The 23,818-nt window shown below is 47.0% G+C and overlaps 1 protein-coding gene across 1 annotated transcript in view; it reads right to left on the bottom strand.

The window, feature by feature from the left end:
* The window catches only part of COL27A1 (collagen type XXVII alpha 1 chain), a 161,881-nt gene that overhangs the window by 54,169 nt on the left and 83,894 nt on the right, over positions 1–23,818 (bottom strand). The window contains exons 18-28 of the mRNA XM_076355186.1: positions 23,179–23,232; positions 22,970–23,023; positions 21,029–21,082; positions 20,670–20,723; positions 18,668–18,712; positions 17,266–17,319; positions 15,783–15,827; positions 8,362–8,415; positions 5,405–5,458; positions 4,587–4,640; positions 1,250–1,303 (exon numbers count right to left, since the gene is read on the bottom strand). Of these exons, the coding sequence (XP_076211301.1) occupies positions 1,250–1,303; positions 4,587–4,640; positions 5,405–5,458; positions 8,362–8,415; positions 15,783–15,827; positions 17,266–17,319; positions 18,668–18,712; positions 20,670–20,723; positions 21,029–21,082; positions 22,970–23,023; positions 23,179–23,232 (576 nt within the window). The remainder of the gene's footprint in view (positions 1–1,249; positions 1,304–4,586; positions 4,641–5,404; positions 5,459–8,361; positions 8,416–15,782; positions 15,828–17,265; positions 17,320–18,667; positions 18,713–20,669; positions 20,724–21,028; positions 21,083–22,969; positions 23,024–23,178; positions 23,233–23,818) is intronic.

Here is a 23,818-nt window from a genome sequence, read left to right as displayed (position 1 = left end):
GGCTGTCCCAAATTCCCCAAGCAGGAGTTGCAGTAGAAAGCAGAGACTGGGGGTGGATAAAATGTATAGTTTACTCCAGCCTACGTCTTTGAAAATGAAAAATGGAAACAGATATCATAAGATCCTTGGAGGGAGAAATGCAAAATATGTTGTTGTTGGGGCCTTCAGCAGAACGCATGTGCGCTCGCTATTAATACTTTGTAAAGCAGCTGGACAAGGAAAAACAACCCAAAGCAGGGATGATCCTGCAATAAATGTCCCGCTGAAGAAGAAGAAAGATTGAAGAGCTCAGTGGGACATGGGTTGGATGTCACAGGCAGGAAAACAAGCAGCTTTGGCAGGTCTAGAGGTCATTCTGCTGTCGGCTGTCACCCAAACAGAGCAGGAAGAACCACACATGAACTGACACAGAGTGCTTGTGAAATATTTATCCAGCGTAACATGTACTTGTAAGCACTGTCCGTGATGCTAGCATTATCAAGTATTAAGCTGGGGTCTGATCTTTCCAGGCAGAGCGAGGATTCACTCATGCTTACAGTGTGGTACTGTTTAGATATGTACAGATAAAATCAGGGCCTTGTCTTATGGGCTGGAAAAACCCATAGAAAGACACAGGACGTGCTTATAATTTAATCTACTGACTATGCAAAACACACCTTTCTCACAACCCTGCGGAACGCTGCCGGAAGATATTAATCCTGCGAGACTGAAAGGGGAGGCATGGGAAGAGTAGGCTGTTCGGCTCCTTGTCAGCTCCATTTCTGCCTGCCTCATCTCTTAATTCTATGCCATGGCATAACATTGCCTGCCTTATCTGCCCCTGGTTAAATCATAACAGTTCACATCTCAGCTGCTCTCTCTCCCTTGGCAGCAAAGGCACCTTTTCTGGTCTTCGACCTGCACATTTTTCCCCAGCCCGGATACATCTTCAGATGACTAAATCTTCACCATCCTCACCAAAATTGTCCGTAAACCCTGTTTTGACATTGCAGGTGGTTGGAAAAGACAAGCTGGACCACTTCCACGACAAGCTCTACACTGGGACACCCCTCTGCCCAGACACATCACTTGCATTTGCATCCCTGGTAAGGCTTGCTTCAATGACCGCAGTCTTTATGCACAGCAGAAACATGGCTGCGGAGGTGCTGCCCCACCTGCTGCTCATCTTTGCACCCCCAAACTACTCCACCAGATTACTTTTCCAATGGCTGAAAAAGGAGAGGGATAAAAGCTCGTGGAAAGTGCTTACCCTGCGGCCTTTCATCCCTCTTATCCCTGGCACACCACGGACTCCTGCCGGACCCTGGAAGGGGAAAAGGGAAACAAAATTAAGATGGAGGAGGAGGAAGGCAGCAGCTGTTGGTAAGATCCCACATCCCTACACGATCTGCAGGGGCCTCAGACGCAGACCCTTGACCGGCAGGTTGGTTCATTAAACTCTTGCCAAAGACATTACCATATTTACTTGTCTATAAATGGGCTTTTTTTTAACTCACTGATTGTCTTTGGATTATGAACATTTAGGCCAAGGATCCTGGATGAGGTTTGTATGCTTAAGTATCTGCAGCCTGTTGTCTGTGTAAGTGGTGTGATTTGAAGAGAAGTCGAACATCCAGAATTCCCTCCGAAGCTATTAAAAGCAGCTGTTGCTCAGTATCTGTACAAAAATAATAATAACCAGGATCTGTTTTTCCGTTGTCCAAATACAAAATCAGACACCTCATCTTAGGTATCCAAGTCTGACCTTTTCAGCCAAATACTAGTTTTATCTTCAAGTAACTGTTGCCCTGTTAGTGCTACATAAATATTCATACGGGCAGATAGATGCTGATTTCATTTGGGCTGTTGGTGTTGTGGATGATCCTGTTCTTCTTACACTTACAGAAAGGTTTCAGGTTTTCTTTTAAGCTGGATTTGTACACACTTGGTTCATTAATGTGCATACAGAAAATGCTGAAGGAAATTAAACAGCTTTTTTTCTGTTAGAATATTTATCAGTTTCAAAAATTAAAGGATATGTTCAATTAACAGGACTTATTTCTGCATTATAACTGTAAAAACCCATATTTAAAGTTAGTGCCTTTCTGCTGTCAGAAAAGAAAACCTCAAAATGACACATTCCATTCTTACTCTCTCAAACATTCCACATCAAGTTTTGCTATTTATATATTAATAGCTTTTACCAACTGTCAACCCTGCAAACTCCACCAAGGATCAGAACAAAATTGGACTGTGATCTTCCTACTGCTTGTACCACTGCCACTAATAAAGATTTTGCTTTTGGAATGGAGGTACCTTTCTGCATGGCATGTAAGTTCAGAATACAAATGCTTAGCTGTTCTCACTCAAGATGGAAAAGTTAGTTGACTGTAACTATATTGTAATCACAGTAAATCTCGGTTTTGCTAGTGAGGTCAGTAGCGACTGGCACAGAGAAGCAGTAGATGTGTCAGATGCCTGTTTTATAGAGATTTTTACGATAAACACATACTGAAATGAAATTCTTTGTTGGGATTTGGAATAACCTCCTGGAAGTCTCAGCCTATCCCAAATAGCTTATGAAAATACAAGCACAGAAACATTCGTTGTGATGGCAAAAAGTTGAGGGAACAACTAGATACCACGCTGGGAATTTCAAGGAACTGTTTAGGAGAAGATGAGTGACCTTTAATATACCCATGTGCATACATTATTTTCAAAACTGTGTATTAACACAAAAGATGCACCATGATGGCGAGCAAGAAGGAGGAAAAGGAATTCACAAGCCTCAGTGAGCTGAAATTAAGGGCAGGGTTTCCTACCATTGACTATACCTTTGCTTCCCATTCCCCATCACCCTCTATTGAATTAATCAGCCATCAGAGCTGCTAAGGCTCACTGGATAGCTTAATCTCAAAGATTTTAACAGTTTAGGACAAACAACAACAGCATGCCTCAGGTCTGGCTTGAACAGCAAATAATGAATGTTTGGTGGAGAAACAGGCAGAAACAGCTGGAGTTAATGAGCGGGGATTTGACATTAGGGGATTATTTGATTTACTGGGTTTGTGGGGAAGTTTGACTTAGTGAATTATGACTTTTTAAAATGCAGTCTTGGATGAAACATTTTGCTTGGATGAACTTGTTCGTTATTTGCCTGCAGGAGAACAGGGAACTGAAGGAAGCGGAAGGACCTGGGGATGGTCTCAGCTCCCAGAGCTCTGCAGAGAGGTTTTGGCATCTCCAGTCAGAGCTGATGCCTCAATTCATATTGTTGTTGTCATGCCCCAGCGAAGTAAGACAAAACTCAGGCTCAACTAAAGGTACTAGTTAGTGGTGCACTAGATAGTGCTTCAGGACTGGAAGTTCTTTGCCACAGAGCCAGTGAAGAACCTACCTCTGCCGAGGATGCAATCCTGTCCTCCCCTGTGCTCACAGGCACGGAGTAAGCAGAGGGCCTGCCTAATTCTCCAGCTGTCCCCAAGTCGTGCAGCAGCTAATGTGCTGGGAGAGCTAAAAAAGGGACATCTAAAGATACCCATCTGCCTCCTAGACTTCTGTCAACAGCAAGTGCTGCCATGAGGGGCCACAGAGCAGCTCACTGCTGGGGGCTGTGGGCAGCATCATGCTCCTTTTATTGTAAGGGCCTGGCCAGTGCCACGTTGCTGCTCTTCAGGTAGGGACGGGTCACCGCCAGGTGCTGCTTGACCTCAGACCTTTTCTTTCCCTCACCTCCATTGACTTGTGACTGCAAAATCTCTCCCCAGCCAGCAGCTGGCTGCAGCTGGTGGGCCCAGAGCATCCCCGAGCTCCCCACAGTGGGCAGAGCTGCCGCTGATCTGGAGGCCAAACCTTTGGCACTGCCCGGGCATTTCACTACTGTGATCTTCCTCCCAATTAACAACACTGTGGGAATTCACACACTGAGCAAAATCCATTCCCCTGTACCCACCCAGAGCTGCCTTTCTGTTGGTTCCAGCAAACGACACACACAGCAGCATTTGTGCTGCTGGGAGAGCCAGAGCTCCGTCTAAACAACGGCTGTGGGAAAGTGGAGCCACACTAAAATCTACCTCCACACCAATTGCACGCTCCAGCCACAGCTGCACATGTACCAGATGAGCCCATCCAGATGGAGGGTGCGTCTGGGGGCAGCTGCTCTGCTGCTCCTCTCACCCCAGCGAGGGTCTCTGAAAATCCATGATGCAGTCACTGCATGATGTAGTCACCACATGATACAGTCACTGTATCGCACGATGCGATCACCGTACTGCCAACGATTCCCAGCAGAAATAGAGGGCCTTGCAATAACACCTTGAGCTAATGAGCTTGTGTCCTACTAAAAGATTGAGGCTGGATCATGAGTTTTGAACCCCCCATTAAGGAAATGGGCTACAAAAGTCTGAATTAAGCACCACTTTGGGTTTTTTTAGCATCTCTTTCCATGTTGCTCCCACCCATGCCCCATCCCTTTCCCCATATCTCTTGTTCATATCAAACTCAAATCAACTGGGACACAGTTGCTTGACTCAGCCCATGAATGCCCAGGATACGGGATGCTGATTTTTGGTGCGTGGTATTACAAGGTGATGATAGCCTTTACTTACTGTTGGTCCAGGGATCCCAGGAAAACCCACTCCTCCTGGTGTCCCGGGGTGCCCCTAAAAGGGAAGGAAGAAGGACACACCTGGTGTGAATTCCCGAGCAGGAAGACAGGAAAAAAGGCATTGTTGGTTGCTTGCAGGGTCAGCCAGGTCTGTTATTTGTCAAGGTAAAATTGCTCAGGGGCAGACGGAGAAGGCCAGACTGTCACAAGCCCAGCTCCAACCTCGCTAGCAATATAAGCAGCCAGATTTTCTGAACAGCCCAGAAGAGAATGGGCTGAATTAATATGAAAATCTGTCTTTGGGTCTTGCACTATGGTAGACAGGAGGTAAGTGTTAAACCCCTAAACGAGGATCCCCAAATGGCAGTGCACATAGCACAGCAAAACACCGTGAGTGTGCTGCCCAAGCAGCCCTGCATCTCCAGCTGCCCCTGGCAGCTTGGTGGGATGTGAACAACAGATCCCTGTTCCCGGACTCCATCTGTTCAGTAGCCAGGATGCTTGGAAACAGGCAATCCTTCAGGTGCCGTGGCTTGCAGTTCCTAGTTATCTCTACCTGACACAACAGGTCCTCAGCTGATGGAGCTGCAGAAAATGTGTCAAAATCCAGTATTTCTCTGAAGGGGAGATTGCTGAACACGGCTGCTGGGGAGAGGTTATGCCTCAATATCCAGTCAGTCAAATGGCCATTCCCATCCCCACAGAGACAGGAAGAATTTGCAGCTGTTGTCATATAACTAAAAGACCAGGAGAAGCTGCACCCTTTGGTAGAACAGAGAGGCAGCAGCAAGAGCGAGAGAATGCAGACTTACTCCTTACCATCGACCCCTTGACTCCTGGAGGGCCTGGGGGTCCCACTGAGCCACGGTCGCCCTAGGAGAGACAAGGGTGCATGGGGAAGAGTGAGGACTTTTGCTAACAAGCACTCTGAGCGGACAGCAACGGGGATCTAGAGCAATGAAACAACTAAAATATCCACAAATTGCAGTCTATGCCATCAGATTTCTATCAGAAAGGCTTCCAGTATAGAATAATCATCACCCTCTTTCAAGTATCCTTCTCCATCAGAGTAGTTAAAGGACTACAGCAAAAATGAGCTAATCCTCCATATCCCAAGAGAGGGGACTTTACTATTGCCATCAAACCACCGAGGAACAAGAAACAAGCAATGCACTCAAGACCACCTTCAACTCCGGACAGTGCTGGGACTGGATCCCAGGAGATCTCCAGCCCTTCCCACCTGAGGCACGACATCCCTCTCTGTTCTGCAGTGTCATAATCCCTACATGTTCTGGCGTTTTTAGAGGCATGGATTTGAAAGCTGTGGTCATGAAGCCCTGCTGAGAGGAGGAAATGGAGTTGGAAAAAACAGAGATGTTGCCTGGAATAGATGGCTGGTGCTTTCAGAAGGAGACCGTAGGCGTTTTGGGGGCACTCCTTATCCTGTGGCTCATACCGAGACCACAGTGCAAACAACAACGATCTGGAGGCCTGCGTTTACGAGGGGTTCAGAGCCGAATGCCTCCATGCCCCACCCTAAAGATACTATCCCTTCTAAAACAAGCCACCATTTGGCATTAAAAAAAACTAACGTACCAAAAAATCACTTATTAATTCCAAAAGTCTTACTTATCCCCCCATGCAGAACATCTCACTTCCCCTGAGTACATCCTTGGCCCTACAGCTCAGCCAAGAACGGGAGACGAGGTGTAAGCCTCCGTGAGCACCACCGTGACCTGCTGACGCAAGGACGAGTCGAAGGCATGGCTCTAGCAACAGGACGTCCACTGCTCCTTTTTGGAGACAGTGGCAATTCCCACTGCGACTGCCTGTACTCTCCCTGGCAGCCCCGGTAATGCACTGGGAATTAGGTGTGTTATGCTTGTGTGCTTGGGGGGATGAGGAAGGAGGAGTTAGCAAATGCTGCCAAGTAGTTTACGCCCAAAATCTGACCTACCTTCCAACAGCTAAAGTGTAAAGGGAAATATTTTCTGGGCTCTAAGCAGCTTATTAAAAACAAACCCCAGAGTTTGTGTTGTCACCAGTTGGCCCTTGTAAACCAATGTAAGGATTTTTTCCCCTCCTGAATGCATGGATTTTATTAAGTATGTATTAACTGTATTGTTCTCTTTGATAATCTTTGGATTCTACTGGCTTCAGTCTTAAGTTTTGCAGCTCTCAGGATGGAGATTGCTGACTCAGCTATGTCTAATGAAAGCATATTTCCCACTTCATTTAGCTCACAACAGCATAGTAAGCTGTAGGACGCTATGCCAACTGGAGGCCTGGCTGAGGTTTTGATTTCATGATAGTTACTTCTGTCATCGGTAAGTTTGTCCTGGTAGAGAAGAAGTCTGATAGAAATCACAGCTGTGCTGAGGATCTCCTAGGGCAGATTTTCAAAGGACAGCACAGGTTTGCCTGGACACCAACGTAACATCATCGTGTCACAGAGTCGATCTGCAAGATGAGGACGGCTCATGTGGTCAGGGCACTGGCACAGAAGTCGTAGGGCCAGATGTGAATTTACTGGAGTGGGAAAAAAGATCCTCCCACATCTCCTGCATGGCAAACCCCTTATTCCCCATTCAATTCAGGGCTGCAGCTGCTATTGAGACAGCTCACTCAGGCACCAGTTTTCTGTGTAACCACCTTGGACACACCACAGGCTCTTTATTCCTGTTTTCCTTCTGTAAAACGCAGCCCACATCACATCGTTCCTTTTACTTCTTGTGTGCCTTGACAGTTTGGACTGAGCCTGCTTCTGCTACTGCCCCACCAGAGACCATCAGCGCAACGGGCTTTGCGAAGGCTGCTGCAGACAAGCAATAAAATGCATTTGCAGCGAATACAGTGTAACTGTCACAGAGTCTTGACATCATTACCCAGAGGACAGGGCTTGAAGTAATAAAAGTGAGAGAGAGAACTGATGTGTGGAATGCATCATTTTATGCTCTTTACTATCTTCATGGCTGGACTGTGAATAATTAAACCACCAATGAAAAACAGCAGTCTGCAACTGATACACAATGAATGACATAGATGATTTGTCTTTGGAAGCTACCCCTGAATAAAATTTTACACTCTAATAGAAAACAAATTAATGTCCATTTACATTTTTATGGAAAATAAAGCCATTTTTCTTCCTGAAAGAAGCATGTATCTGTACTGTACACAAGAGGGCACCAGCCCTTAGCAGCGTGCCCAATGCAACCACAGAGGCAGCCAGACGGGATGGTCCTCATCCAATAAAAAGGGAAATATTTGGACCAGCCTTTGCTCGGACAGGTGGCTGCACTCTTGTACCTTCTCCACACCTGAGAAATTGCTGAGACCTCCTGTTCAGTGCAGGCTCAGCCCTGGTCCTGCGCGACCCCACTGGCAGCTCAGCATGGGCTTGGGAGCACATCTCTGCACAAATCTGTAACCTGAACTCCTTGGATGCCTCCCTTGACCAGGAACACAGGGCTGATGGGTCCCTCATTCCCAGAAAAAAAAGAACTGACTGTTAAATACAAGCTTTCTGGCAGATTATGAATGAATAAAGCTTAAATTTTCAGAGAATATCTGACAGCATCTCCTTGGAGGGTAAGCGCATGTTAATTCCTAAATGCAAAGTGGATTATTTTTGCCTGGCCCAAGACTAGTTCAGACACCCTGGATGGGCTGCATTCCCAGCTGGGTGTTGCAACTTAGATCTCCACAATATTCCTCCCGCCCCAGTCTCCCTTATTCTGCAAAAGTTACAACAACCAATTTGTTGCAAGCAATCTTACCTTTTCTCCCACTATTCCAGGCTCCCCTACCGGACCAATGAAACCCATTAGACCCTGAGGAAAAAGAAAAGTGCAATTAACTTTCAGTTTTATTTGCTGAGAAAGTAAACAGTTTCTTTGGTCCACCTTGCTGGTTGAAATAGCACAGCATCCCTCGTATACTGCTCAGTAATTCCTACTGGCTACCAGAGCGGACAGAGTTGCTCCCGGCCATGGGAACATCTAACTCCACAGCTGGTTCTGCTTTAGGCGCCAGCTGGAATGGCAGCAGTAGGATCTGCAAGAGCCACAACACACAGTATAGGGGATGAGTTAAGCATGTTTCGTAGAAAGGCCGAGTCCATAGTGTGGCTTTGTTTTGCAAGCATTTCCCAAAACGTCAGCGCAGCTTCCCCAAGAGCATCGATAGCGGGAGCTCCTGGGTTGCACAGACTCTGAGAGTTACCATCATTTTAACTGCTGTACTGGGTAGACTTCCTCCGGGTTAGTCTGAGCTGCCTCAAACCCTTGTGCAAACTAATTTTGCCCTGGATAGTGTCACGCTGTTGGGATGTCAGTAGGAAATAAAGGTCCGAGGACACAGGGGCCAGCAGGGCAGCAGATCTATCACACTACTCAGAAACGATCTTGGAAAAAAACCCCAGTCTAAGCTCAGGATTTGTCAGGTTTTAACAACGTTTAGGATAACAAAGAAACAAACAGAACTGCTTTTAATTAGGAAGATGGAAACAGATGCAATCTCACGCTAAGATTCCCGAGAATTGAAATACAGCAGCCTCCTTACCAACTTCAGCTGGTTTCTGGCCCTGGAGATGCAAGGGACCGTCCCCTCTGCCACGGTAGGCTCTCTCTCTCTCACTGCATGATTCTCATGCAAGGGTCATTGGGAGATAGATATCTATATTTAGTTCCTCCAGTGAGTCTGTAACTAAAGGGATTCATCTCCTGTTGAAACACTTCATAACCTGCCCACAGTTGGCATGGATGGTGTAAAATTAAGCCATGCCCCAGCTTGTTTGATTTTGGGCAACAGTCTGATTGGTACTGGGAGGTGGCTGCTGAGCAAGTCAGAGACAGGAGATGGATTCTCCAGTGGCATCACCCTACTCTTCCTCTTTTTAAAAATAATATGAAATCTTCACAATAAATTGCAAAGTTCCTCTATGCAAATGCATCTCACCTTTTCACTTCAACATCAAGGAGGTTTTCAAATGAGACACTCGAGAAAACATTCAGCATGAACAAACACAATGGGAAAAAAGCTACACTAGCAAGGCACCTTCTGGAGCGTGGTCTCCGAAAAGGGAGAGCTGTTCACCCTGCTATCTCCTTTCTGGGGGAACAGAAAGAAAAGAAGCAAAAGTTTTCGCTCTTCATTGCTTTCTCCGTTCCCAGCTGGCCTGACACGTGTGCAGTTCGTAGAGGAGCTCTCTGCAGTCTGTCCATCTGTGGTTCTGTTTACATCTGTGCGTTGACAGTGTAAAGTGATACCCCCCAGCTACAGAGGAGCATCCAGCACCGACAGAGCAGCCTACTCACAGGTTGTGCAACTCCTCCCGCCACCAAAAGCCTCTCTCCATGAAGTTATGCTCACAACGTAAAGCTGTAGCACATAATAACCAGCCTCATTGATATTCTCATGTGTGTGAGGCTCAGCAGACCCATTCAGAGACATAAAACGCAATTTGAGTCACTCTCCAATGACTTTTAGAGGGAACAGCTTCTGACGATGACTCCAAACACCGAGAGACTTCATGCATTAACATTCCTCACATGGTGCAATTAAATGCCATCCTTTCAACATCACTGGAGACAGGAGCTCCTCACTGAAGCATGCTGATGGGCTCAACAAAAGCATCTCTCACTCGGACGCTCAGCTGGCTTCGCCTCTTGCAGGGAGCAGCCACACACTCTGCGCTCTGAGCAGCCCTCATCACACTCTGGCATGGGAGCGACATTCAGGTGAAAAGTGTTTGGAAAAGCTCATGAGAGAAGGCAAAGAGCTCAGCGGGTACATCGGAGCCTGGAGTTAGATGCTTGCATCAGAAATTTATCCAGAGATGATGTCCCAGGAAACCAGCGTGCCACTGTGCCATGATGGAAATATCGATTAACCACGGGAAGACAGCTACTACCAGGAAAGCTCTACTATCCTGTCAGGGGCTGGATGTCACCAACCCTTCTGATATCAGCACTGAACTGGTCTCTGCTGTGTCCGAAGCTGAAGCGTTTCCAGCGCACAAGCGTGCCATTGCGGCCAGGCTGCACGGAGAATGCACGCGTGGGAGCAAAGCAGCGCTGGACTCAGCAGCAGATTGCCCAACTCAGGAACCAAAGGGAGAGCAAGCAAATTTGCAATATCTGCATATGCAAGGTTGCCACTGGGTGGCATTGCTGAAGGCTGCTGAATCAATTATCCTTTCAATTAGACACGAGTGCAGATACATAGCTGATAATTGTATCCGGTTACTGGAGCTTTCCAGTAGCCCAAGGCCACGAAGAAGGCAAATGTTAAGGCAGAGGAGAGAATGGCAAAGCAATGAGATGAAACAAGGAAATGCATTGCTAGGCAAAAACAAGATAATAAAGCAAGAAAGAATAAATCTGTTCCTTCATTTCCAATTTCTCAGAAAATCTGCAGAACCCTCTCTCTCCCTGGGAAGATGCTCTTTTTAAGATGTTTCTGGGTTACTTAGGTCAGTCCCTGCAGAAGAAGAAAGATCCCTGCTCTTGCAGAAAATGTTGTTACCATTCAGAACAAGACTGTTTCAAAAACACTTCTGAGGGGCTTGGGGTGCGGCGTTGCATATCCAAACTCAGGCCTGAAGGCTAATACTTCTGACACACTGTCCACAGCAGCAGCATCTCCCACCCGAAAAAGTCTCTAAGGAATCTGGGTCATGAAGCGAGGTACACTAGTTGTGCTTCCCAGCCAACCTGGTGGTGCTCTACAGATGGTTTGCAGAGCACTGACTGCAGCGTGCCAAGCAGCCCACAAACCCAACACCCTCCTGAGGCCCCTCTCACTGTCACAGATGTGCCATTTGTTATCACAGCTTGTGCAGAAACCTGCCAAGCACTGCCAACGCAGCCGGGGTAGAGGCAAACACTGCGCCTGCTGCGCGGGTAAATGTCAGGATGGAGGGGGAGCACAGCCAAAATTTCTGGCCGGGTTTTCACTCCAAAACCAGGGAAAATTCTGTCTGCACTGGTACATCATGTTTCTGCTCAAGGGATGATGTCACTGCTCCCTGTGTACCCAGCAAGAAGAGCATCCCATGGTGTGACCATGGTAGAGTAGGGACCGAAGTGAGATGGCAGAGCAGGGACCCTGTGATGTGGCCAGGCTTCCATCCCAGTAGCAGTGTTTGCAGCCAATACTGTCTGCTCTGGGCTAAATTAACTACTGTTGCTGTGTCTGCACAGCGATAGATACGTCTAGGCAAAATAAATCTTGGTAAATTATTGGGAGTATATGAAACAACTGGAGGAGATTGGGTAACGATATTCTTCACCAGCCAAAATGGGATAGACTCTAAAAAGAACACAAGAAGCAAAAGATTTAGGTTTTAAGAACCAGAATAGCCACCGGTGGCAAATATTAAATCAAAGCAGACATGAATTGTGGCCATTACACTAAAATGGCTGCGGCATAACATTTTTCCCAGGTTCCCAGGGTTGAAAAGAAGCCCTGCATCAAACACGACTCCAGGCAGTGTGTGTAATGATGCACGTGAAGTCCCAGCAGCGGTGGCTGCCCGGATAAAGGCCCACAGTATACAGGAAAGAATGTAAAACATTTATATTAGACGGGGAGTTCAGCGTGTCGCTCATGATTCAGTCTGCTGTATTCCCCAGCCAAGGGCATGATGGAAAAGGGATGGAGATTGTTAAAAAGTTGCTGGGGGCTTGGGGGGAAGGAAAGGGGGGGGACTGGCGGGTTGTAATTCCTAACTCCTGTCTGGCTTTCCCCATTTATTGTCCAGCCCTGTCATAATTAAGCCCCCCCTCTTGGCTGCATCAACAGAGAGCAAGTCAGCAATGAAGCCTTGCATAAATCATAGCCCATTTGAGAGAAACAACCGAAAGGCGAGCCCAGCGTGAGCAGGGTCTCCCAGGGACGGGACCGCCAGTCGCTCCCAGCAGGAACCGATCATGGCCTTTCTGTTTTACTGGTTCGCTAGAACTCAAAACAAAACAAACCAGGGACAAAGGACGGGAGGGAGTAAATGTACAATCCTCCCATTCAGATGAAAGAAAGGGAAAGTAAAACAGTAAATATCACAGTTTAAGGGAGGACGCTCTGACCCGCAAAGAAAAGCCATGTGGTTTAACCCCCTGTGCGCTGGAGCTCAGCCGTACCCTGGGGCTGCGTTGGGTTCCCACTGCCCTGTGGGGAGTGAGGGAAGGAAAGGTGGAGACACGCTGACAAAACACCTTGTCAGATCAAAGCGGCTGCATACAGTACAGTGCCCGCAAATCCCTGAATGAGAGGTCTGCAGCTCAGAAAGGGACGCTCTGGAGGGGAAGGTAAATGCATTGGGAAAGGCCCTGCCCTAAGACATGGGAAACGCTGGTGCAATTCCCTGCTCGGTTCTCAGCGGCCCGTTTGACCTTGGTCAAATCAATCCATATCTCCACGTCAGAACCCACCTGCAAAACTGACATTACGGCACATCCCTCCTTTGTGAGAGCACCGGAAGAAAAATACATTAGGGAGATAACTGACAGCGCTGGTTTCCTTTGACAAATTATTTTAGAATAATATCTGATATTGGGACAACATGCTTCTCTCTGGAGGGAAGAGATATCCCCAAGGGGCCGTGGAGTGACTGCCCTTCCCAGCACGGTGCGATGGGTGCATGGCTGACCCTAACATCGCCATGCGAGTGAGCAGGGCTGTCACTTCTTGTACAGCAGGAGGGATTCAGAAAGCTGTTCCTGCCATGACAGGACCTCCTCATTCCCATTAAGGGCGTAGGTCAACCTTAGCCTTTTTCAGCTGGCACAACTCTTCATGGATATTTTCATTTTCTAGTGCAGAGCAGGGGTGGGTCCCTGGGCTTGCAGCACCCTTCCCCTGTTTGCTATCCTGTCTGCTGCAGGGTGTTGCTTCTCCCGCAGGGCTGTCTGACCATCAATATGGACATTTCGGTGACATCCTCCTGCTCTGCACTCCCAGCTCTGGAACAGGAAGGTTGGTGGCCTGGGCCAGAGGCCCCGTATTCTTCTTCATATTCTTCTGCCTCCATCTACTGGCAAGGAAGGGTTAAATCACACATTTCCAGGGTACAGGGGAGCCCAGCAGCTGGAGTCCTTCCAGCATATGAAGACAACAAGCATCTTATGAATGAACTTCCCAAGTCAGTGTCCTTGCAATTGAAAAACAACACATCAGGGACCGCCCTGTGCCTCAAAACATCACTTTTCCAATGAGAGCTCAAGTGTCACTGGAAACCCTACAGAAACTCCCATGCTTGCCTAAAACAGATGTCCCTAAGAAAGGGAAGAGAACTCTGACGAGAGGGATGGCTGATCTTTTCTCATGCTATTATGCTGAGAGTTTCCACTCAGAGGGAACCCGCATGGAGGGCAGAGCAGCAAGTTAGAAAAGTTTGACCACTCCTATTGTGCCTATGGAACAGAAAATATCAAGGCCGCCACAAGAGAAAACGGGTGAGATGAAGGTGTCTTCTAGTGCCAAGTGACCTTGGTAGCCCGACCTCTCAGAGCTGTGCAAAAAACTAACCCAGCCCCAACACCAAATGCTGAAGCTTAGGTGGAGGGAGGAATGAAACCCCAACGCTCCAGCACTGTTCAGCAAAGGTGTGATGGGAAAGGAGGTTATTTCTCACTAATCTGGTGCGACATTTTTGTTCTAATGACTTGACTGGTATGGAAATGGAAATTCTTTCTGGGTGATATTTCTAGACAGAGACTAATTGACTAAGAATAATACAGGCAGCTTTCATACCACTGTGCTGGTTTCAGTGTCAGCAGGGGCCAGCTGTGTTTTCTTTTTGGTGAACAGTGCCTACAGTTTTCATCCAAGGTCAGTCCTGAGGGATGTTAAAGAATAATAATCCTAATGATGCTTTGTCCTTCAAGGACAACATCTTGTTAAGGATCTCAGTGCACTTCTAAATATTCATTTTTAACTGTAATACAACAGTATCTGTAGATGCCACCTGAAAACAGGAGGCATTGTCCTAAGCACTGTTCACAGCTGTCTCACGCCTTCCACAGAAGGGGAAACTGAGGCACAGAGCACTGGAAGGTGTTGCCTGAGATTGTGCAGAATCTGATAAAGCTGCAACTAGAACTCAGATGTGTGGAACAACTTTGCTTCTTCAGTTGTTGCTCTTTATGGAGTAAATTATTAACCACAATATAGAAACGGCTCCAATTTCCAAATAGAAATAACTATCCTTGATATATACTGAGACTCATCAGATTGCTGGTACTGAAGAGGATCCACCTCGGTTTTTTGGACTTGCTTGGTCAGAAACCCATGGAAGAAGCGACCCCCAGCTGTTGCATAACAGGGGAAGGAAGAGCCAGCGAGGCTGACGAGCTAAACCAGAGCAAACTTGCTGACCATTCGGGAGGGAAAGTGCTGGGAAGGACAGCTGTGCTGAGAAGAGACACCCTCTTTGCCAGGGCCGGCTGCTGCAGCCAGCTTGGTGTGGTCATGTATGAACGCACAGAACATGTTGGAGGCTCTGTGGCTGCAATTTCAGGGTTGGTGGTGGACAAGTTGGTTGGTTTCAATCACAGAGACATGGGAACAATTGTTTCTTTTTCCTTAATGACTGTGGTTCCCCTGAAGCCTACAGGGATGATGCATGCCCCCTGCTACCCCAGCAGAATGTTCTCTCTTGCGGTGCAGCGAAACATGGCTCAGTGCCTCTCCCCCAAGGCCTGGTTTCTTCAGCTGCTGTCTCCTTTGCTCCCAAAAAAATCCAGTGGGAGTCAAAGCAGCACAGCACCCAAAGCACGAGGATTCTACCCTTAAAACCTACATAGGCAAAGCCTGGAAATTGCCCTTTTAGGGATAAGAGGAATACACAGAAATTCATAATCTTTTTCCTGACCATGGCTTTGCCTCCTTGAGAAGCACAGCGGTCATATATGCTGTACTGCTGCCAGTACCGACAGCACATCCACCTGAACTGTGACTTTATCAGAGCACTCTACCTATGGAAAAACCTCCAGTTTAAAACAGACACCATGGTCACTGTCAGTGCTGTTCACCAAGAGCTTCAGCCAGACTAAGAGCACCCCAGCTGGAGCACCAGGACTATGGACAGGTTTGAGGTGGCCAGAAGCCCCTGGCCACTGTCCTCTGCCTGCACCCTGGTCATCCAAGAGACATTGTACACAGGAGATCATCAAACAGACAAGGAAAACAAAGAGTTTACCTCCTCACCAACTTTCCCTGGTCGGCCACTGTTTCCTGGCTCACCCTGCAGGACAAGGAGAGACAAGGCACACAGGTTACTTGGTGCTGCCAGTCAGACCCTCAGTACAACATGATTCTTTGTTCACCCATGATTTGGGCTGCTGTGTGTGAATCGTGGAAAAACTGCAAGAAACAACATGTAACAAAACCCACTGTGACTTGAAAGATAATCCAAAGCAAGAAACACAGCTGACATAAACATGGAGCAAAGACTCACTGTTCTGGAGAGAAATGCCCCAAAAGCAGCTGGTCCTGCTGTGGTAAAATAACCTTCACAAAACCAAACTCAGACACTGAAACATAAAATGCCTGCTTTCCTGTAGCATAGCCTAGTCCTGGTTGCTTTATCCCCATGTTCAATAAGGCATGAGTTCTCATCAGGGATGTTCCTGAAGTTGGGGTGTTTCTGACCCAAGTAAAACAGACAGAAGATGACAGAAACACATCAGCAGCAGGAAGAGAGTAGGAAAGGACCATGATTAACCAAAGGATTTGAGGAGCACCTAGGGAAAGCAAGAGTGTGGACACCATGGGAAGGTGTAGTTCCTGAATGACAGAGGAGAAGGGATCCAGAAAAGTCACCTGCTGGTGGAAGTGTCACAAGAATAAAAGACAACCCAAATATTCCCAGGCAATGCCGCACCCTGATTCTGCTCTTGCGAAATCTCAAGCATAGGCACGTTACTGTCACACGGAGCATCCACACGAAAACCACAGAAAGAACACACATGAGCTAAATCACAGTGCAGGATGAGAGAAATTCAGAGAATGAGAAAAATGAGGGGTGAAGAGAAAAGCGGGAAGAGCAGAATAATTTCAAACCCACCAGGGATAAGGGCAGCCGTGGCAGCACTTGAAGGCCAGTGGAGTGCCCCTGGACAGGCCATCCAGAAGCCAGACTCACCGCTAACCAGTATTGTCTCCGGGTGACGGCAGCTGTATTTTCTCAGTAGGCAGATACTCCAGATGTGCTGCCAGACCACATTTTTGCTATTTACTGTTTGAAGAGGTTGGTTTTTTGGGTTTTCTCTTCCCTTTTGAGTGTGGGTTTGTGGAGTGGACTGCCCTGGGATGGCTCCTGCTGCTAATTAGGCAGCAAAGATAGGAATGATGTGCATTGTTTTAGAACAAAAACGTGGAGGAGCAATGGAAAATAAGATGAGATGATGGAGGGGGGGTTGGTTAATATCAAAGGAGGAACACACTTGTTTATAATAAAGCACATGGCTTAAAAATGCACCATCGTTCTTTTTGCTGAAGAAACCAAGCAGAAGCAGAGACCCCAAAATTCAGAGAAAAAGAGAAATCCTCAGTTCCCCTTGTCTTCTCTGGAATGAATACCCTAGGCTTGGAGCATGGTAAAGTTGAGAAAAGATACTTCCCTCTTTCTTTCCTCCGTTCTACCCACTGCTTCTCTGATCATGAACAAACCCCTTCCTTACCTTTGGACCATCGGGACCGGGTCTTCCTGGAAATCCCTTCCGGCCAGATCGACCCTGAAATACATGGAAGAACAATAAACATAAAAAGCTTGCAGCTGCCCTTGGTCACAGCAGTGTGTCTGTGAACCTATATGGTGCAGCTCACAAGCAATGAATTCAGGGTGCTAGAGATGTAGCAGTCCTTACTGAGGCCAAGGCAACACAAGAGGAAAGCTCCGTGTCTCAAGCGACACCAGGTTTGATCCATGGGGAACATGCCTAGACAGCTACTCCAAGTTTCAGCCGATTTCTGACCCTCCAGCTTGATCCCATTACTTAAACATCACTATCAGAAACACTATGCATGGACTATAAATAACCAAGCCAAGGGCTTTGTTGCTGCCCTTTAGTTTATTATGTGCTGCATTCAGCTGGATTTATTCTACTTCCAGCAATTTTCTTGTAGCAATGCCAGCAAGGACACCAGCAGCCTGAGCTGAGCATTCAAAGATGGTACTTTCCTAGTGTTGGCAGAGACTCGGCCATATAAGCTTCTTATGGGCTGCATCCCTGGCATCCAGAGAGGATTTGGGAGTAGGACTGTCCCTACAGTGGGGGAAGCCAGGCTGACATTCACAGCTACAGCTCAGAAAAGCAGAAATAAACCTGCAGACCAAAAGGTTCATGTTGAGCCTTCGCTTTGGCTAGAAGAACACTTATGGTGTGTCCCAGGCTCTGGAGTAACTGGATTTCTTATGTTGCTCCAGAAAGGAATAAAAGAGTCTAGCAGAATAGTTGAGGAAATGCAAGATAATACATTTATTTTCTGATCCTCCTAGAAGCTTTAGCACAGTTACCAATTTTCAAGATACGTTACTCTCCTGCAATGACAATTATGTACATAAACATTAAAAAATCCTGAGCTGGCAAGCTCACAGATATGGTAATATGTTTCTTCCTTCTTCTGACTGTGTTTCTGTGATACATCACTGTGTTCAGAGTGATGCAGAAGTCAAAAAGGACTCTGTTTCACTGTCAGGTCCTTTTTCTTGCTTTTCCTTCTACTCATTGAAAAATACTATAAATCAAGGAAGAAACATCAGGGCTGGTTACAGAGATGGTTTCCAGTCAACGTGCTTTATCTTGAAGATGAACTGTTTAAACATTAGAGGGTTTTTCAAGGCCTGAGACTTTAAGCAAGTTATAAAATTAGAGTCCCACTCAACACCCTGTGCAAGACACTGCTTTGACTTTCAGCCATCTGGGATCAAGCAATTGGACCAAGCCCCAGACAATACAATATTTCTTAGAAGGGCAGATCACTTTCCAAACCAGGAGGCTTGAAGCTTTATGCTAATTTAACTACAATTCCATTGCAAGGTCAACAGAGCTGGTAGCAACTGAGTAAATGACTGAAACCTACCTCTGGACCAGGGACTCCTGGTGGTCCTAAGGGTCCTTCATCTCCCTGAGGTGAAAAGAAATTAAAATAAAAGGCAAAGCAGTGACAAAATTTGGACTCACCATGCAGCAAGAATGAAAGGTCTGCAGTATGAGCAGCAGTTAAACACAGGCTGTGTGCTCAGCTGTCACATTTTAACAACCGAGTCCTTCTGAATCTTAGAGCAGGCAGCTCAGCATCTCTGAGGTTTCTCATCTCCCTTCCCCATCTCAGGAAAAAAAATCTAAAGTCAAGTCCTGCCAGTAAAGTCCTGCCATCCAAAATGTGACCAAAGTCAACACCAGTTGATTTGGCCTATCATGAGCTGGATTTGGCCCATAGGGTACCCTGGACATGCTCACATGACTCCGCTTCATTTGATTTGGCAGGGATACGAATGCTGTAGTGCTCTCTACTCTTTTTCTTTCTTTCTTTCTTTTTTTTTTTGCCCCACAAAAGGGTGTTGCAAAATTTCCCACAGAACCATTTGGCAACCGTATGAAGGTTTCCCTTTTGCTTTCAAATGGGACTACACATGCTGCAGGATGGAGCTATCTCAAAATCTCACACAGCAATTGGACTCGGTCCTCTCCCTTGGCTCTACACCAATTTCTAAAGTGATAGGATCAGATCTACAGTTCCCAGGAGACCTTCAATTAAGCTTCACAAAAATTATCTCAAGTGTCTAAAACCAACTGCCAAGAGAGAAATTAAAAGCGCCCTTGGCAGCCACAGTTCTGGCTGTTCTCATTTAGGTGGTCAGCCGTGGTAATGAAGTGGCACGAGCTGGCGGGCTGAAGATGGGACTGGAAGTCAGGAACCCAGCTCAATGGGCTCAGACAAACCACCCACAACATGCCACATTTCTAAAGAAGATGTAATCCACAGCCTTGACCTACCGCCTCGGGTAACAGCGGCAGTAAAGGCACAGTGGTGTGGTCTGGTGCACATTCAAAGTCCTTCAGCACTGCTTATGTCAAAGTCCATGTCCATGTCTTCAGTCTTACTTTTACACTCACTAACTAGAGTAAATTGAAGGCAGCTTGGTCATGCCTGCCTGAACCTGGAATGCAGAGCTTCGATTCCCTTTGTAAATTGCCCAGAATATTTTTTTTTCCTATTTCAGTGCAAATAAATGAGCTAATTTGCATTAATCCCATTTAGAGAGCAAGCAAAAGAATTCCCAGAAAAAGTTAAGAATTATTAGTGCTATTAGACCAAGCTCCTGCCCATGCATGCAACTGAGTATTATTTGCACAATGTCTCATGACTCTGGACAAACAGCTTACACTGGCTTAAATGAGAAGAAACTACACTGAAGTCACTGGAGTTGCAACAAGATAAACAGAGGGCACTCAGGCCTTCTCTGCTGGTGCTAGAAAGTATTTGCAGCTCCAGGACAATTAAATCAATGACAATTGTCCCTTTTTAGTGCCTGTGAGCGGAATGAAGCTTCAAGTTTTCACACGAAGTGGTAAGTGAAAGCTGCAAGCTCTGAGATGTTGGGGCAAACGAATCTTTGCAGATCAGCAATTTCAGTTTATGTGCTCTTTTTACATAAGGATATTGCCCCGTGTGAGAGAGTGGAGTCTGCAGGTCTCACACTTGAAAGAAAACACACTTAAAAGGAGCAGAAAGCAAAAGCCAGGTCAGGGCATGCCTGTGCAAGGGGATGTGCAGGGAAAAGGGCATTACCACCCGTTCTGGGTGGGTGTGGGTGTGGGGGAACAGACTTTAAAAGAAAAGCCAACGCAGAGTTTAGGGTCAGCAGATGCCGGCAGTGACTGGAAGCAAAGATCACAGGACTGCAACTTAGCGGAAGCTCCTCTTCTGCAGGTCTCTCATCACTGAATACAAATATTTGCTTCCAGATTCAGAGGGACCAGAGGATTTCAAGTCGCAGGCACCATTTCAGCATGCATTAATCTTCAAAATTCAACACCATTCTTTAAATCCAATCTGCTTTTGGTCTGAGGACACTCACCTCTTGTCCAGGCAGCCCTCTCGGCCCAGGTAAACCTCGTGCTCCTGGCTTTCCCTGAGAAAGAGCCAAAGGAAAAGATACTCAGAAAATAGAAACATAAGCTCAGAAGGGCAATTAAAATGAGAAAGTCTCTTTCACAGCCACGGGACATCATCCAATGTCAATTTTATTACAGAAAAAAAATTGAAAAAAGAAAACCCCACACTTGGAGGGACCTCAAGCCAAACAGACCAAGCTGAAACGCTGGCCAGGACAATCTTTAGGAATCTCCAGGGCTTTTTCTCTCCCCCCTTCCCACTACTTCGTTTTCCCTGGCTGCTTCCCACCCCCCACAGAGCTTCAATCTCTGCTCCACTCACCTTCAGGCCTTCAGGACCATTTTCTCCTGGAGGGCCAATGTCACCTGGGAAGCCCTGAAGAAAATGAGAAATAGTCAGGGTGCATAGGTGGACTTTTGCAGCCAGCTTCAGAGGACAGCCTCTGTGAGAGTTTTAATTAAAGGCTAAGGGCCGAGACATTTGTTACGTGCTGGCAATGTCCGTATGTGGGCCACCACGCGGCTTCTAGAGGGAATGAAACAAGACAACGCGAGCAGCGCTATCAATTTGATTCAAGAGCAGCCTTTCCCAGCAGTTCCCTTTAGGTCCATCTTCTTAGAAGATTTATTGCTGTGAGGGCCTCCCTGTCATCACACAGCTAAAAATGGCAGCTTGGATCTTAATTAAACTTTATGACTCAGTGCATAATCTCACTGCTCCGAGAAACGAACTGCACGCCTCGGCCACAAAGGGAAGCAGGCGAGGAATTAGGAAAGGTGCTGACACGCTCATTAGCTGCCGCCTTCAGCCAGGCAGCGACTCCTTTCCACCCACCAGCCCTTTGCTGAGGAAACAAAGGAATCTGTGGTTATTTCCAATAGCAACAAAGAGGAACGATTGCTAAGTGGCAGCACTCAACCGAGAGCCCTTCCAGACCCAGCAAAATACCGGGACACTGATGAAGGGGAAACAGACCATGAGTTGTGCTGGAAGTGGCTCTCTAGCATCTTACAGACGTTGTCTGGTTGCTTATGAAGAAGAAAAATGACAATGTGCTGGGGGAAGCTGATTCTACATTTAAGGTATCACTGTGACAATTTTTTTGGTAATGGCAGTAAGGGTCTTTTTCTACTTGAAATGGTATTTTGTGGGGGAAAAACTGAAAAAAACCCTCCATGATATCTATGACAAAAAGTGGAAGGAAAAAACAGGAAACCATAAGATGCAGAATGGGTCATGAACCCATCTTGATCCTCTCTACCTCATCACCACTCAAGTACCATCATACCCTAGCAGAGAAGTGAAGCCCTACACTGAAAAGAGGAGGGTAGCTGGAAAGTGAGATGCAAGATTCAAGAAATGAGTGTTCTGCCCCGCAAAAGCAGTTGAAGAACAACTTCAAGCGCCAGAGAACAACATGGCGAGTAGAAAGACCAGTGTCCACAGAGTCTGGCCAGTGGCTGGGAGACAGTCTGGGGGTCTTGCCAGGTTAGAGACAATCTTTGGGGACTGACCTTTCTGAACAAGAACAGAACAAGCTGTTACATATAGGACTTGCACGGGAAGATTGGGAAGAAAAAGGCTTGGAATGGCAGTTGGAGATCAGGAAATCTGAGTGCAGCGTGGTCAGAAGGTATAAGATGGACAGTTTGCCCCATCTCCCACTTTGAACAAAAGTGGACCTCAATTCATTAAATAACAGCAAATCCTACAACACAGCAAAGCTCTTTCTGCCTTGGCATTTCTAGAGCCCTGATGTGCCATCGTCCTAAAGCAATCCATCTGCCCATCGTTAGCCAAGGCTCTGACTCCAGAACACACCAGTTGTGGGTTGGTAAATATATCAGAGCTCAGGTGTCATGGTGAGCCGTAGCGGTGGCAGCCGTCCCTTCCCTCCGTCGGGCTGGGTGCCCACGTGGGAGGCAGTGTTTGGCTCTTGCTTTCCGTGTTAATTAGCAACAGCTATATGCATATGCCTCCTAATCAAAACCCTATGTGGTCCTGTCCGTACACGGCTTGAGAGCTAAAAACTTCCAGTGGGGAAAGGAGATCAGCACCTCTAACAGTCTCTCAAATGCCACATGGGTGTTTATCAGAGAGCTGATTCTCAGTGGGGTGGCAAGCTGCAGACATCAAATAACTACTGCTGCAGAGGCAAAACGAGAAGGGAGAGAGGTGTTATCGTCTGGGTTTGCTGAAGAAAGGATGCTGCAGAAGTTACCGAAGAAAGGAAAGATGTGAGAAGGAGGTGGTGGGACATACCTCAGGGCCGGGTGGTCCTGGAAACCCGACTGGACCTTTGTCACCGACTTTTCCCTGCAGAAATCAGAAAAACATGGAGAAAAGTGAGCTGGCTCCTGGCTATTGGTTTTCCTGTTTAGAATAGCACACCCCTGCCAAGCTGTCTTTCCAGCTGGGCACTGAACCTTTAGAAAGGGAGATGAGGAAGCAGAGGACGCTTGGTTACTTACCAGGGGGCCTGCTTTCCCTCGTGCCCCAGGGACCCCAGGCAAACCCTGGCTGCCCTGAGAGGGAGAGACACATTTTTTCAGAAAAACACAATGAAACATCAAAAAATACCAATTCCCCAGGCTCCAGCTCCAGTTTCTGCAGCAGAGAGAGAAGCACTTTCTAAGGGCTAAACTCAGCCTGCAAGGAGCTGGGACAGTTGCACTAATGTCAGTGAGATGTTTCTGCTAAAGCCGGGGCTGAATTTAGCCCCGAAGAACACATGAGCTGTTGCCGTTAGTTGTGGCTCAGAGCCATGTAGGCCCCAGTGCAGTGCTAAGTACAGCATTAGTCAGCTGAAGTCAGTATCATATTGTAGTCACAGGGGACAAGTCATTTGCTTAGAAGTTATGCACGGTGTTAAGTGTTTCACTGGGTCAGGGTTTAAGTTGCTGCGCTGAGCAGACAAAATCTCCGAGTCTGCAGACGCTGGACCACACACATTCACACCCATCCCCATCAATCCCATCCATCACTTCCAATTTCTGCATGAAGGTATGGCCCCTTTTATAGAAAGTCCCTAGTAGAACTGCTTTTATTATGAGTAACAACAAAATCCGTATACTGACATGAATTTTAGAAAGGCATAGCATGCCGCGAATG

This window comes from Aptenodytes patagonicus, chromosome 18 (genome assembly GCF_965638725.1).
Source record: "Aptenodytes patagonicus chromosome 18, bAptPat1.pri.cur, whole genome shotgun sequence".
Taxonomy (NCBI): Eukaryota; Metazoa; Chordata; class Aves; order Sphenisciformes; family Spheniscidae; genus Aptenodytes; species Aptenodytes patagonicus.
The sequence above is the reverse complement of the archived record's forward strand: the minus strand, read 5'-3'. Positions and strand labels throughout refer to the sequence as shown.